The sequence below is a fragment of the Cetorhinus maximus genome, chromosome 12 (assembly GCF_964194155.1).
Source record: "Cetorhinus maximus chromosome 12, sCetMax3.hap1.1, whole genome shotgun sequence".
Lineage (NCBI taxonomy): Eukaryota > Metazoa > Chordata > Chondrichthyes > Lamniformes > Cetorhinidae > Cetorhinus > Cetorhinus maximus.
Window position 1 is genome coordinate 71,166,536 of NC_135890.1, and position 13,778 is coordinate 71,180,313.

The 13,778-nt window shown below is 44.2% G+C and overlaps 1 protein-coding gene and 1 pseudogene across 4 annotated transcripts in view; one reads left to right on the forward strand and one right to left on the reverse strand.

Annotated features, from left to right (window-relative positions):
• The first annotated feature begins 757 nt into the window (after positions 1-757).
• On the forward strand, positions 758-6,894 carry LOC144687987 (large ribosomal subunit protein eL33 pseudogene; annotated as a pseudogene).
• A 2,552-nt stretch (positions 6,895-9,446) lies between these two features.
• depdc5 (DEP domain containing 5, GATOR1 subcomplex subunit) overlaps positions 9,447-13,778 on the reverse strand; it is a 181,595-nt gene continuing 177,263 nt past the window's right edge. For all 4 annotated transcript variants that reach the window (XM_078553861.1, XM_078553863.1, XM_078553860.1 and 1 more), the window contains exons 41-42: positions 10,766-12,399; positions 9,447-10,566 (exon numbers count right to left, since the gene is read on the reverse strand). In XM_078553861.1, the coding sequence (XP_078409987.1) occupies positions 12,104-12,399 (296 nt within the window). In that variant the 3' untranslated portion in view covers positions 9,447-10,566; positions 10,766-12,103. The remainder of the gene's footprint in view (positions 10,567-10,765; positions 12,400-13,778) is intronic.

The window sequence follows — 13,778 nt, forward strand, 5'->3', positions numbered from 1 at the left end:
GCTGCAGGTTAAATGTAGATAAATGGGCACATCTGGCTCAGAAACTAATGAGCAATCCTGAAGTAGAAGTAATTCAAATAAGCTTGGAATTTATTACGCTCAAAAGGTTGGGGCCACATTGATTTAAGAAGTTAATAGCTAGAAAAGTAAGCTCATAAATAGTAGGTGGGCTTACTTAGCTAAAGAACTGGAGACATGATGCCTACAACACTTGCAGTAAGGACAGTCCAGACAGATGTTTTTGCTTTGGGACTTAGAGCTAAATTAGTTTAACAGCATTTGGTAAACCCTGAAGGGTTGTAAAATCAATTTCTTCAGGTCAAATAAAGAATTTTAAATGAGGGATACTTAACCTGAAGATCTGTTTGAGGGCATCCCAGAACATGTTATGTTGTCATAGAGATTGGTGGAGCCTAGGGAGGTTCTCTGGTTTCAATTATTGGGGTGTTTGCTGGGAGTTTTAGTTGCAGCTTGGACCCGATGTGTTCAGTTTGCAGCTCTCCCAAAGAATATAGCCAAAGTAAATGACAGTTAGTTAGACATGCACCGGAAGCAAGAAAATGCTAACTTCTTCATTCACTATGTGGATTACAGGTGAGAGTTAGTCTCAATTTGGATTTTGTGAAGGAACAGAAATTGGAAGATCTGTTCTAGTTTGTAGCCAGTGGGAGAACCCGCAGTGGTCCCCACAGAGTCTCGTGGCAAAAGAAAACAACCACCAGATTAGCTTGGAAGAATTGAGAAACTAACCAGAACAATGGACCGAGGCTTCCACAGTCAAGAGACGGTAAGTGAAAGTTTTACCTTGGAGAATGACTGGAGCTAAGGAGAATTGAAGTAGTTTCCAGAGGACTGTGGCCTACTTTTGGGTGGTCCATACAGAAGTAAATAAGACATCATAACGTATAAGAGAATTCTTGAGGGGGAAGTAAGAAGTAACCCGAAGGCCAGAGCATCTATGTAATATAAGCTATACTTAATTGTATTTGGGTTTTGTTTAATGTGTTCTGTATACAATATAGTTTATATTTTGTTTAAAACGTGAACTCTTCTGGCGTAGTTCTATTGGCTAAATCACTGGGTGTTCGAAGGAGGATTGTAACAACAGTACCATTAACAGGCAGAGGTAATGGGTCTGAAATCTTGAGAGGCACAAATATTGAGACTATACCATGAACACTGAAGCTAGAACGCCACTAACAAGTACGGACATAGTCACCCGATTTAGACAAAGATTGGCGGGGCGGGGGGGCGGTTCTGGAACAATCAGTCTGATTCACCCCTATTAACCCTTTATGAGACCTACTATGGTTTTCTAACTTAAAGAAAGGCAAAATACTGCAGATGCTGGAAATCTGAAACGAAAACAAAAAATGCTGGAAAAACTCAGCAGGTCTGAAAGCATCTGTGGAGAGCGAGACAGAGATAACGTTTCGAGTCCGTGTGACTCTTCTTCAGATCTACAGGGAGGTAGAGATGTGGTGAAATACATACTGATTAAAGGGGAGTGGAACTGGTGAAGCTGGATAGAAGGCCAATGATAGGTGGAGGCAAAGGAGAGAGTGCAAAATATGTCATAAACAAAAGGTCAAAGAGCTGTTAATGGTGGTTGTACTGGCTAAAGGAAGTGCTAATGGTGACATTAAGGAAGCAAGATATGATAATGGCCGGACCAGGGTAAGCACTCTGGAAAGTGACTGATGGCCCGAGTGGGGTGGGGGAAGAAAGATCGAAAATAGGTTAAAAGCTGAGGATAAAACAATGAATGAAAATGGAAATAAATGTAAAAAATAATAATAATGAAAATAAGTGGGAAAAGAAACTTTTCTAACTTGTCTTTTAACATGAAGTAGTAGCTGTGCTTCAATACTGGTCCTAAATGTTAACAGTATAATGGAGAATCAAGACAGCAATATACATTAATCTTTCACCAATACATTTTCTTTCAGATGCTTTATATACCAGCTGAATTCAATTAAAACATTATGACCGTGAATTTGATGGCTCATTAACACTGATTTTATTTTTGTTATCAGAGTGGGCGATCCAGCTACCCCAAGGCGCTCGCAACGCCTGGAAGAACATAATAACATAGGATATAGGAGCAGGAGTAGGCCATTTGGCCCCTCAAGCCTGCCCCACCATTCAATAAGATCATGGCTGATCTCGCCCAGGCCTCAACTCCTCTTTCAAGCCTGCTCCTCATAGCCTTCAACTCCCCGATATTTTAAAAATCTATCTACCTCCTCTTTAAATACTTTCAGTGATCTAGCCTTCTCAACTCTCTGGAGTGGAGAATTCCAGACATTCACTACCCTCTGAGGGAAGAAGGGCTATGAGGAGCTGGCTTGAAAGAGAAGTTGAGGCCTGGGGCAGATCAGCCATGATCTTATTGAATGGTGGGGCAGGCTTGAGGGGCCAAATGGCCTACTCCTGATCCTTTTTCTTATGTTCTTATGTTCTTCCAGGCATTGCGAGCACCTCGGGGCAGCTGGATTGCCCACTCTGATAACAAAATTAAATCGGTGTTAATGAGCCATCAAATTCATGGTCATAATGTTTTAATTGAATTCAGCTGGTATATAAAGAATCTTAAAGAAAATGTATCTCAGTTTTAAATGAGTACCCCCTAGTTCCCCCACTAGTGGAAACATCTTCTCAACATCTACCCTGTCAAGTTCCCTCAGGATCTTGTACATTTTAATAAGATCACCCTCATTTTTCTAAACTCTAATGAATAAAGGCCTAACCTGTTTAGCTGTTCTTGATAAGTCAACCCATTCATCCCAGGAATCAGCCGAGTGAATCTCTTTTGAACTGCCTCTAATGCCAGTATATCCTTTCTTAAATACAGGGACCAAAACTGTACACAGTACTCCAGGTGCAGCCTCACCAACACCCTGTACAATTGTAACAAGACTTCTCTATTTTTAAACTCTAACCTCCTAGCAATGCAGGCCAAAATTCCATTTGCCTTCTTAATTACTTGCTGCACCTGCATGCTAACTTTTTGTTTCATGCACAAGAACACCGAGATCCCTCTGTGCTGCAATTTTTTGGAGTCTCACTCCATTTAAATAATAGTTTGCCTTCTGATGTTTCCTACCAAAGTGCATGGCCTCACACTTTCCCACATTAAACTCCATCTGCCAAGTTTCTGCCCACTCACTCAACCTGTCTATATCCCCTACAGATTCCTTATGTCCTCATCACAACATGCCCTCCCACCTATTTTTGTATCGTCAGCAAATTTGGATACATTACACCCTTCCCCCTCCTCCAAGTCATTAATATAGATAGTAAATAATTGAAGCCCTCGGACTGATCCTTGTGGCACTCCACTAGTTACGTCTTTCCAACCTGAAAAAGACCCATTAATTCCGACTCTTTCTTCTGTGTGTTAACCAATTCTCAATCCATGCTAATACATTACCCCCAATACCATGAGCTCTTATCTTGTACAATAGCCCTTTATGTGGCACCTTACCAAATGCCTTCTGGAAATCCAAATACACAACATCTACCAGTTCCCCTTTATCAACTCTGCTTGTTATATCCTCAAAGAACTCTATAACAAATTTGTCAAACATGATTTCCCTTTCACAAAACCATGTTGACTCTGTTTGATTGCGTTAAGCTTTTCTAATGTCCAGATATTTCTTCCTTAATAATGGACTCTAGCATTTTCCCAATGACTGATGTTAGGCTGACTGGCCTATAGTCTCCTGCTTTTTGTCTCCCTCACTTCTTGAACAGGGGTGTCACATTAGCAGTTTTCCAATCCTCTGGGACCCTCCCAGAATCCAGGGAGTTCTGGAATATTTCGACCAATGCCTCCGCTATCTCTGCAGCCATTTCCTTTAAAACCCTTGGATGCAGGCCATCAGGTCCTGGCACCTTGTCCCATTAGGTTGTCAAATACTTTGTTCCTCATGATAGAGACTGTTAGAAGATCTTTCCTCCCATTAGCTCCTTGCTTATCTGGTATCTTTGGAATGTTTATAGTGTCCTCCACCATGAAGACCGATGCAAATATTGGTTTAAATTATCTGCATTTCCATGTTCCCTGTTATCAATTCTCCAGTCGCATCCTCCAAGGGTCCCACACTCACTTTAGCTACTCTCTTTCTTTTTATATACCCATAGAAGCTCTTGCTGTTTGTTTTTATATTTCTTGCCAATTTACTTTCATAATCAATTTTCTCTCCTTTTATTAGCTTTTTAGTCATCTACTGCTGGCTCCTAAAAAAATTCCCAACCCTCTGGCCTACCACTAGCTTTCACTGCTTTGTATGCCTTAGCTTTTGATTTGATACTCTCCTTGACCGACCCTTGTTAACCATTGGTGGTTTATCCTTCTCATCGAGTCCTTCTTTTTAACCAGGATAAATTTTTGCTGAGCGTTATGAAATATCTACTTAAATGTCTGCCACTGCTCATCCACTGACCTTCCCCTTAGTCTATTTTCCCAGCCCGCTTTAGACAACTCTTTCTTCATACCTCTGTAATTGCCCTTATTTAAGTTGAGGACATTGGTTTGAGACCCGAGTTGCTCACCCTCAAACTGAATTTGAAATTCTACCATGTTGTGATCGCTACCCTACAGGATCCTTAACTACGATATCTCTTAATAATCCTACCTCATTACTAGATCTAAAATAGTCTGTTCCTGGATAGGTTCTGCAACGTATTGCTCTAAGAAACAATCCCTGATGTGCTCTACAAATTCGTCTTCCATGTTACCCCTGCCAATCTGAGTTGTCCAGTCAATATGCAGATTAAAATCACCCATAGCAATTGTAGCGCCCTTCTTACACGCCTCCATTATTTCCCGATTTATACTTTGTCCTACAATGATGCAACTCTTCAGGGGCCTATAGACGACTTCCACCCATGACTTCTTCTCCTTGTTATTCCTTATTTCCACCCAAACTGATTCCACATCACGACCTATTGCGCCTCTATCAAGACTCACCACTGCACTGATACCTTCCTTTAACAAAGCTACCCCACCTCCTTTTTCCTTTTTGCCTATTTTTCTGGAATGTCAACCCTTGAATATTGATTTCCCAGTCTTGGTCACCTTGCAACCATGTCTCTGTAATAGCTATCAAGTCATATCCATTTATTTCTATTTGTGCTGCCAACTCATCTATCTTGTTACAAATGCTGCGGGCATTCAGATAAAGAGCCTTAAAGCTTCAACTTTTTACCATTATTACTCATTCTGGTTCTAATTTCTGCTGCACTCTCCTGCTTATATTTTCTGCCCCTTCCTGTCACACTTTGATTATCGTTCTCCTCTTCACTACCCTGCACCTGTGCTCTCTTTGATTATTTTTGATTTTTTAAACTTCCCTTCAATTGAACCCTTTCCCCCCACTAATTAGTTTAAAGTCCTATCCACAACCCTAGTTATATGATTCACCAGGACACTGGTCCCAGCATGGTTCAAATGAAGCCTGTCCCAATGGAACAGCTCTGTCCTTCCCCAGTACTGGTGCCAGTGACCTATGAATCAGAACCCATTTCTCCCACACCAATCTTTGAGCATTTACCTCTCTAACCTTATTTACCCTTTGCCAATTTGCACGTGGCTCAGGTAGTAATCCGGAGATTCTTACCTTTGTGGTTCTGCTTTTTAATTTAGCCCCGAGCTGCTTGTAGTCCCTCAGCAGAACCTCTTTCCTGGTTCTACCTATGTTGTTGGTACCTATGTGGACCACGACAACTGGATCCTTTCCCTCCCACTCCAAGTTCCTCTCCAGCCCAGAAGAGACGTCCTTAACCTTGGCACCAGGTAAGCAACACAACCCTAGTTATACCCTTTGGGACTCTCCATCTTTGCTGCAGAGAACAGTATCTATCCCCCTAACTATGCCATCCCCTATTACTACTACATTTCTCTTTTTTCCCCCCACTTGAATGGCGTTCTGTACCATGGTGCTGCGGTCAGTTCGCTTATCCTCCCTGCAGTCTGTGCCCTCGTCCACACCTCGTACCTATTGGACAAGGGCACTGGCTGAGGCTCCTCCAAAGCTAAATTCTGGATCCCCATACCTGCCTCACTTGCAGACACACCGTCCTGTCCCTGACCACGGTCCAAATTTGATGTATTTAATCTAAGGGGTGTGACTGTAACTCTCCCCCTCCTGATGTGTCGCAGCATCTGCAGCTCTGACTCCAGCTTATCAACTCTGAGCCAAAGTTCCTCGAGCAGCCAACACTTGCTGCAGATGTGGTCACCATGGATCGCACTGGCATCCACTAGGTCCCACATGCTACAGCTGCAACGCATCACCTGCCCAGCCATCTCTACTCTAATTAATTAATTCATATGTTAAATATTTTAAAAGTGAATTTCTTAACTGTACTCTACAGCTGTAATAATGTCTCCTGATTTAAACCATTCAGCCAATCAAAAGAGACAGGGAAGAGATACCCACCAATCATTTGCCTGTTTCCCTGTGGTGTCACACTTCGGCTGACAGGTAGAAACAGGTTGAAGGGGCTCTCTGCCGCAGGTTTTTATCTCTGACCACCGCAGCCCTTCTCACGCAGGTCCGCTCTAAGATTAAGGTGCCAAGCTGTGCTTACAGGCTATAAACAAGGCCTTCGAAACCAAAGAGAGCACGCTGCTCTCCAGAAGATTGAGGTGTTTATTGCCATGATGAAACAGAATTTTACCTGGGCAAGAGATGTGCCTACGTCTACAAAGCAAAGCACAACACTGTCACTCCTGGTGGTAAACCAAACAAGACCAGTGTCATTTGGGATAAAATGACCCGCGCTCATACAAACAGTGGCACGGTGCGTGCCAAGTTCAGCAGTAACCTGCCTGCTAAGGCTATTGGGCACAGGATTTGTGTGATGCTGTCACCATCAAGAATTTAAAGCGTTGCTGTACATAAATTGACAATAAATAGTAAAATGTTCTAAAAAAAAAGTCTGATTTCCCAGATATTTATGGGTTGGCTGTGACTATATTCCTCATCTTCACCTGAAACATAATAAGCTATGAATAAGTTATCAGCTTAAGATGATCGAAGCACTCTGACTAGGTTCAAGAAATACAGCGTGTTTCTGGAGAGAGAAGGGGTTGAGGTGTAAGATGTGAAGGTAGCTTCGACTAGTCTTGTTGAAGCTAATGGATGTTTCCAGTTCCAAGGTGGTTGACGAAGAACATGGGATAAGGATGAGTGCTCACCTGGAGGATTTAAACGTTCCCAGAATGTGGTGACGTTGGCATGGTCATATTTACTGCCCATCCATTGCCCTGGGGGCATTCAAATCGAACAGGCATGGGGCTGGGTAAGAGTGGCAGGTCCCCTTCCCTGAAGACATTAAACACCAATAGGAGCAAACAGCCTCGGTTCCAAGTAATTCCCACGTAACTCTGTCTAAAATGCACAGTGTCCTTGTTCTGATTAGAAAATATGGTGACAACGACACAACCAAAACAATAGTCTCCTCTTCTCTCTCCCCTCCCAATATCTAAAAGGAAACTTGCTTGTGATGCTTGGATGTTTTAAGCCTTTTCCCTACAATAATTGCGAATCTAACAAAGTACAACTGATAAATACTTAGGACCTGAAACCAAGAGGAGGGCAAGAGATCTACAAGCAAGATCTGATTCTGGGACTGACTGCATAAGTGTGTGATCAGGGCATTGCCAAATGGATAAGTGAGAATGGAATCATTGTGAAATTATGTAATTTTCAAATTTTTGCATGTAATATTAAGGTGTTAAATTAGTTCCAATGAGCAAGCATTGGAACAGCTGGTTACAAAAATAAAATAGCTATTAAAAGTCACGTTTCTTGCTTACTTTAAACATTTGAAATGAGAGCATGAATTTTCAGAGTTCTGTTTTGTCCTCTGTGCAATCTCTAATAGAAGTGTGTACGTCCCATTTTAACCTGGACACAGATAATGGAATCAGAGTGTTTTATAGCACAGAAAGAGGCCCTTTGGCCCATTGTGTCCGTGCCGGTCATCAAGCCCCTATCTATTCTAATCCCATTTTCCAGCACTTGGCCTGTAGCCCTGTATGTTATGGCGTTTCAAGTGTTCATCTAAATACTTCTTAAATGTTGAGGGCTCCCGCCTCTACCACCCTTTCAGGCAGCGAGTTCCAGATGCCCCAAATCCTCTGGGTGAAAACGTTTTTCCTCAGATTCCCTCTAAACCTCCTGCCCCTTACCTTAAATCGATGCCCTTGGTTATTGACCCCTCCGCTAAGGGGAACAGTTTCTTCCTATCTACCTTATCTATGCCCCTCATAATCTTGTACACCTGAGTCAGGTCCCCCGTCAGCTTTCTCTGCTCTAAGGAAAACAACCCCAGCCTATCTAGTCTCTCTTCATAGCTGACATGCTCCAGCACAGGCAACATCCTGGTGAATCTCCTCTGCACCCTCTCTAGTGCAATCACATCCTCCCTATAGTAAGGCGACCAGAACTGCACACAGTACTCCAGCTGTGGACTAACGAACGTTTTATACAGCTCCATCATAACCTCCCTGCTCTTGTATTCTATGCCTTGACTAATAAAGGCAAGTATCCCATATGCCTTCCTAACCACCTTATCTACCTGTGCTGCTGCCTTCAGGGATCTATGAACATGCACACCAAGGTCCCTCTTATCCTCTGCACTTCCTAGAGTCCTACCATTCCATTGTGTATTCCCTTGCCGTATTAGTCCTCCCAAAATGCATCATCTCACACTTCTCAGGATTAAATTCCATTTGCCACTGTTCTGCCCATCTGACCAACCTGTCTATATCGTCCTGTAGTCTAAGGCATCCCCCCTCACTATTTACCACACCACCAATAATATGACATGAAACACCACCAATCTTCACCTCGTGATCTGAGCTGATCACCTAGTTCCACAGAAAACCCCATTTCTGTGCCAAACAAAAAGGTCGAGGCTGACGATCCCCAGCCGGTTCTGGAGGCTCAGATACAAAGCTTTTCTCCTTTAGGCAAATGCTGGCCCCGCAGCCATACTGCACACCAGAACTGGTCTTAGCACAGTAGGCGTGCACTTTCTGCTTGTACCGAACACGTTGATTTACAGTCAGTGTTAGCAGAGCGGGAGCAATCAAACTTCAGCCAACAAGCACAGGATTTAAATCTCCACTCGTTTGTTAAAGGTTCAGTTTGTTTTTGAGGTGTCAAAGCTGCTCCTCCTGGAGTCGAGGCTTCCAATATCAGTCAAAGCGCCCGTTACCGGCAGATTCAGGGCTCTTCCAGATACTGAATGATCTGCTGTGGGTGTGCGGAGATTCACGTTGCTTTCTTCTCTGGGTGCTGCCATTCTGTACACGTTTTATACAGTCCCTTAAAAAAGGCATTTCTCTAGCCTAACCAAAAACTGTAAACGTGGAGGACCCGCCAATGTTGGCTTTCATTGTTTTTATGATTAAAATCTCAATGCAAATTAATCCCAACTGAATATTTATTGAGGCTGGAAATCTATTCATGAGATACTTTTATCCCACTCTGGTGATTTACAGCCCAAGAAGTTTCTATACAGAATTACAAAAATAGTAAAAATAAAGCTGAGAGGTTTTGTTTCTTTTTATTTGCAAACATACATTTTGAAGGTAAAACTGAGGACATGTTAATGGTGTATCAGTCAGGTACATGGGCAGGCCCAGGACTAGTCTAAGTGGAGACAATGGCCTTAATCATGCCTGTACCAGTGACTGACAGCTTCACAGGTACAGTCAAACACCAAGTGGATGTATTGAGGGTTACAGATCGGTAACTGGCAGTGGTAATAACTTGAGGAGAGGAATTAAGGGCATCACACAATAACTGCACAATATTAAACAATTTCTCAGTCTCCGAGTTCTAATCTGTCAAGTTATCTGGGAACTGCACTGAAATACTGTACAGTCTATATGTGGAAAACATGCTCAATACATGTTGTGCCATGTCTGCCCCTCATGCTTCAACTCCATTTATTTTCCAGGCCACACTGTCTTACTGTCTTAACAGAATGTGTGGGACACACCTGGCGCTTTACACACAGAGAGGGACACCATGAAGGAGGGGCTGAATTTACACACTCATTGGGATTCTGGCATTAGGGGCTGGGTTTGTACACTCGGAGGGTCCCGTGCAGGAGGGACAGGGTTTATACACTCGGGGGGGTGGGGGGGGGGGGCGGTACCTTGTGCAGGAGGGACAGGGTTTGTACACTCGGGGGGGGGACCTTGTGCAGGAGGGACAGGGTTTGTACACTTGGAGGGGACCTTGTGCAGGAGGGACAGGGTTTGTACACTCGGGGGGGTGGGGGGGGGGCGGTACCTTGTGCAGGAGGGACAGGGTTTGTACACTCGGGGGGGGGACCTTGTGCAGGAGGGACAGGGTTTGTACACTTGGAGGGGACCTTGTGCAGGAGGGACAGAGTTTGTACACTCGGGGGAGGGGGGGGACATTGTGCAGGAGGGACAGGGTTTGTACACTTGGAGGGGACCTTGTGCAGGAGGGATAGGGTTTGTACACTCGGAGGGTCCCGTGCAGGAGGGACAGGGTTTGTACACTTGGAGGGGACCTTGTGCAGGAGGGACAGGGTTTGTACACTCGGGGGAGGGAACCTTGTGCAGGAGGGACAGGGTTTGTACACTTGGCGGGGACCTTGTGCAGGAGGGATAGGGTTTGTACACTCGGAGGGTCCCGTGCAGGAGGGACAGGGTTTGTACACTCGGAGGGTCCCGTGCAGGAGGGACAGGGTTTGTACACTTGGAGGGGACCCGCGCAGGAGGGATGCATACTCCTCATGCCAGTTGCCCTTGTTTACCCATTTGTTTGTAATTTGTTTGACCGGAGGAGTGTAGATGAATATATCATATATATATTATATTGCACAAATCATGTAAATTAACAAATAATTTGAACGGAGTTGAAAGCTTGAGTTCAGTTTCGGGGCTCATTCAATAGAATTAACTGAGATTCCTTCAGTAGAGCCTCGTCTTTAATGTTCCTCTTATCCTCTCTTGTGCAGACTCCCATACTCAGCATCCTCTTCCCAGCCCACCCCAGTGCCCCCCACCCCCCACCCCGACCCCAACCGTTTCCAAATTAACTGAGAATACAGACGCTAGGAAGAGGAGAGCAGAAAAAGCTATGCATATGTAAGTAAAATGCCAGGAGAAAACACAATGAAAGTTCTGATAATATGCTTGACAGTAACATAAGGGTCATACGCCGCAGATGTGTTAGAATTCAGAAGCTGGTCACAACTGTACTCACGATCAGGACCGGATGGGCAACACTGCCTCGGGCTGGGCAACAGCCAAGCTGATATTTCTAAGTTCCATTGGAACGTTCTGCTCGACACGAAGCCTTGTGGCATTCCATTCCCTTCTAAACAAAGCTGAAAGAAAGTATTCCCCACATAATGGCTTAAATAAATAATTAATACGGGAACTAAGTTAGTCATTATCTGGACTTGACATATCAGCACAGTCACTGGCAAAGGCACATAGTTACAAAGTGTAGAGAATGAGGTCAGTCATTCCAATGAGTTCATCTGAGGTTTGAAATTAGCAAGAACCACACTGATGGGAGCTAGTGGTTTGAGAGAGGAGTTTGTTAATGAAGAGGTCTGACTGGATAATGCAGGTTATTGGAGGGACATCCGCAAGTGAAGCTCCTTCCTCTTGGAATTCTCCGCAAATCCTTTCAAAATGTTCATTGCCAAGACTCCCAGCAACTCATTCCTACTCTGTCCGATCAGATTCACTAACTATTCTGTGCCAGGCTTTTGTCAGGGCAGCTGAAATGGAAGCCATATCTAGATTCATAGTAAATGTGGCCAGATGTATGGATAGGCGGACTACGAGGGCAAAGGAAGCAGTTGGCTGAAGCAATCATCATTTGGGAAAACTCAGACACCAAATGGAGTGCGTGTGACACTGTGGAGCAGCGTCATACAGAATTACAACTCGACCCAAGCATACGATGGATATTGAATGTGCTTCCAGTGGGCAAAGAATAGGTGTATTTGCCACCAGCTAGAATCTGCTTTAACACAGACCGTCACAGTGATTCCCTGCTTTTCCCACCTATTCTTGTTCTGGCTCTCCCTCTCAGGGTGCGCTGGAATGCATTTTCTCCAGACAGCTCTCCCAGAAGCTGACCAGACGGTTGTCCTTGTTGGAGCAGAAGTCATTGAAGTCCTTGAGCAGGCGGTCGGCAAATTTCTCATCGCCAGTGGCACTGGATCGCCAGGTTTTGGTCAGCATGGTGTTGTAGGCCCAGTTATAGCCTATTTTCTCCTCACCAAAAAGGCTCTGGGTGCTAGAGCTGGTGGAGTTCCTCCGCCGTCTCTGTTGGCCGCTGGTGAACTTGCGTTTGGAAAACGGCAACTGAAGAAATACTGTACCTGGGATAAACAAAGTAAAACACCAACTTGGAATTAACAGATTGCACGAACAGATGGATTACTGTCCACATCAAGGACAAACCACAGGTTACATCTTATACTTTTCATTCTGGTCTTGATATTATGTATGACCTAGTAAACAAAATTTTAGAGCTTCCCTTTTTAATTTGGAACATTATTAGCCCCCAGGCACAGCAGATGCTGCTAATGAAGGATGGCCACAACAGAGTCAATGGGAGTGAAGGTATGGGCTGGTGCTCAGGGTGGAGATCTCCCATCGGTACATGATTGGCAGGACAGTCTGCATCCCTGGGGTCTGCCCGCCTTCCTTATGCCACATGTCAACTCTCAAAGGTTTTCCATACTTCCCTGTTATTGTGCTGTAACCGTTTATACCCCAACTGAATCACAGGGCAGTCACAGCACAGGAGAAGGCCATTCAGCCAGTCAAGGCCATGCTGGCTCAGGGCAAGGCAATTTAACTGGTCCCATTCCCTTCTCTTTCTCTGGACCTACTTTTTTTTTATATACTCGTCTCATTAACACCCACGCTTGCCTTGCACCATCATTGCTCTTGTCACACAAAAATTTGGAGTAGACAAATTGGCCCATTGTGCCTGCTCTGCCATCCAATAAGATCATGGCTGATCTGATTGTGCCCTTAACTCCACTTTCCTGTCTGTCCTCCATAACCCTCAACTCCCTTATAGATCAAAAATCTATCTAACTCAGCCTTGAACATATTCAATGACCCAGCCTCCACTGCCCTCTGCGGAAGAGAATTCCACAGACTATTGACCCTTTGAGAGAGGAAATTCCTCCTCACCTCAGTCTTAAACGGGAGACCCTAATTTTTAAACTATGTCCCCTAGTTCTCGACTCACCCACAAGGGGAAACATCTTCTTAGTATCCATCCTGTCGATGCCCTCTGGATTTTATATGTTTCAATAAGGTCACCTCTCATTTTTCTAAACTCCAACGAGTATAAGACCCAACCTGTCCAGCCTTTCGGTATAACCCCTTCATCCCAGGAATCAGTCAAGAGAACCTTCTCTGAACTGCTTCTGTCGCAATTATATCATTTCTTAAGGAGACCAAACAGTACACAGCACTCCAGATGTGTTCTCATCGACAACCTATATAACGGTAGCAAAACTTCCCTACTTTTATAATCTATTCCCCTTGCGATAAACAACAACATTCCATGTGCCTTTCTAATCACTTGCTGTACCTGCTTGCTAACTTTCTGTGATTCATGTACCAGGACACCCAGATCCCTCTGTACTGTAACCCTGTCACTGAACCTCCCTTTTGCTCTTTCCCTGTCACCTTCCTCCACTATTTTTTCTAGGTCTTCACTTGTTTAAAAGCAATTCAT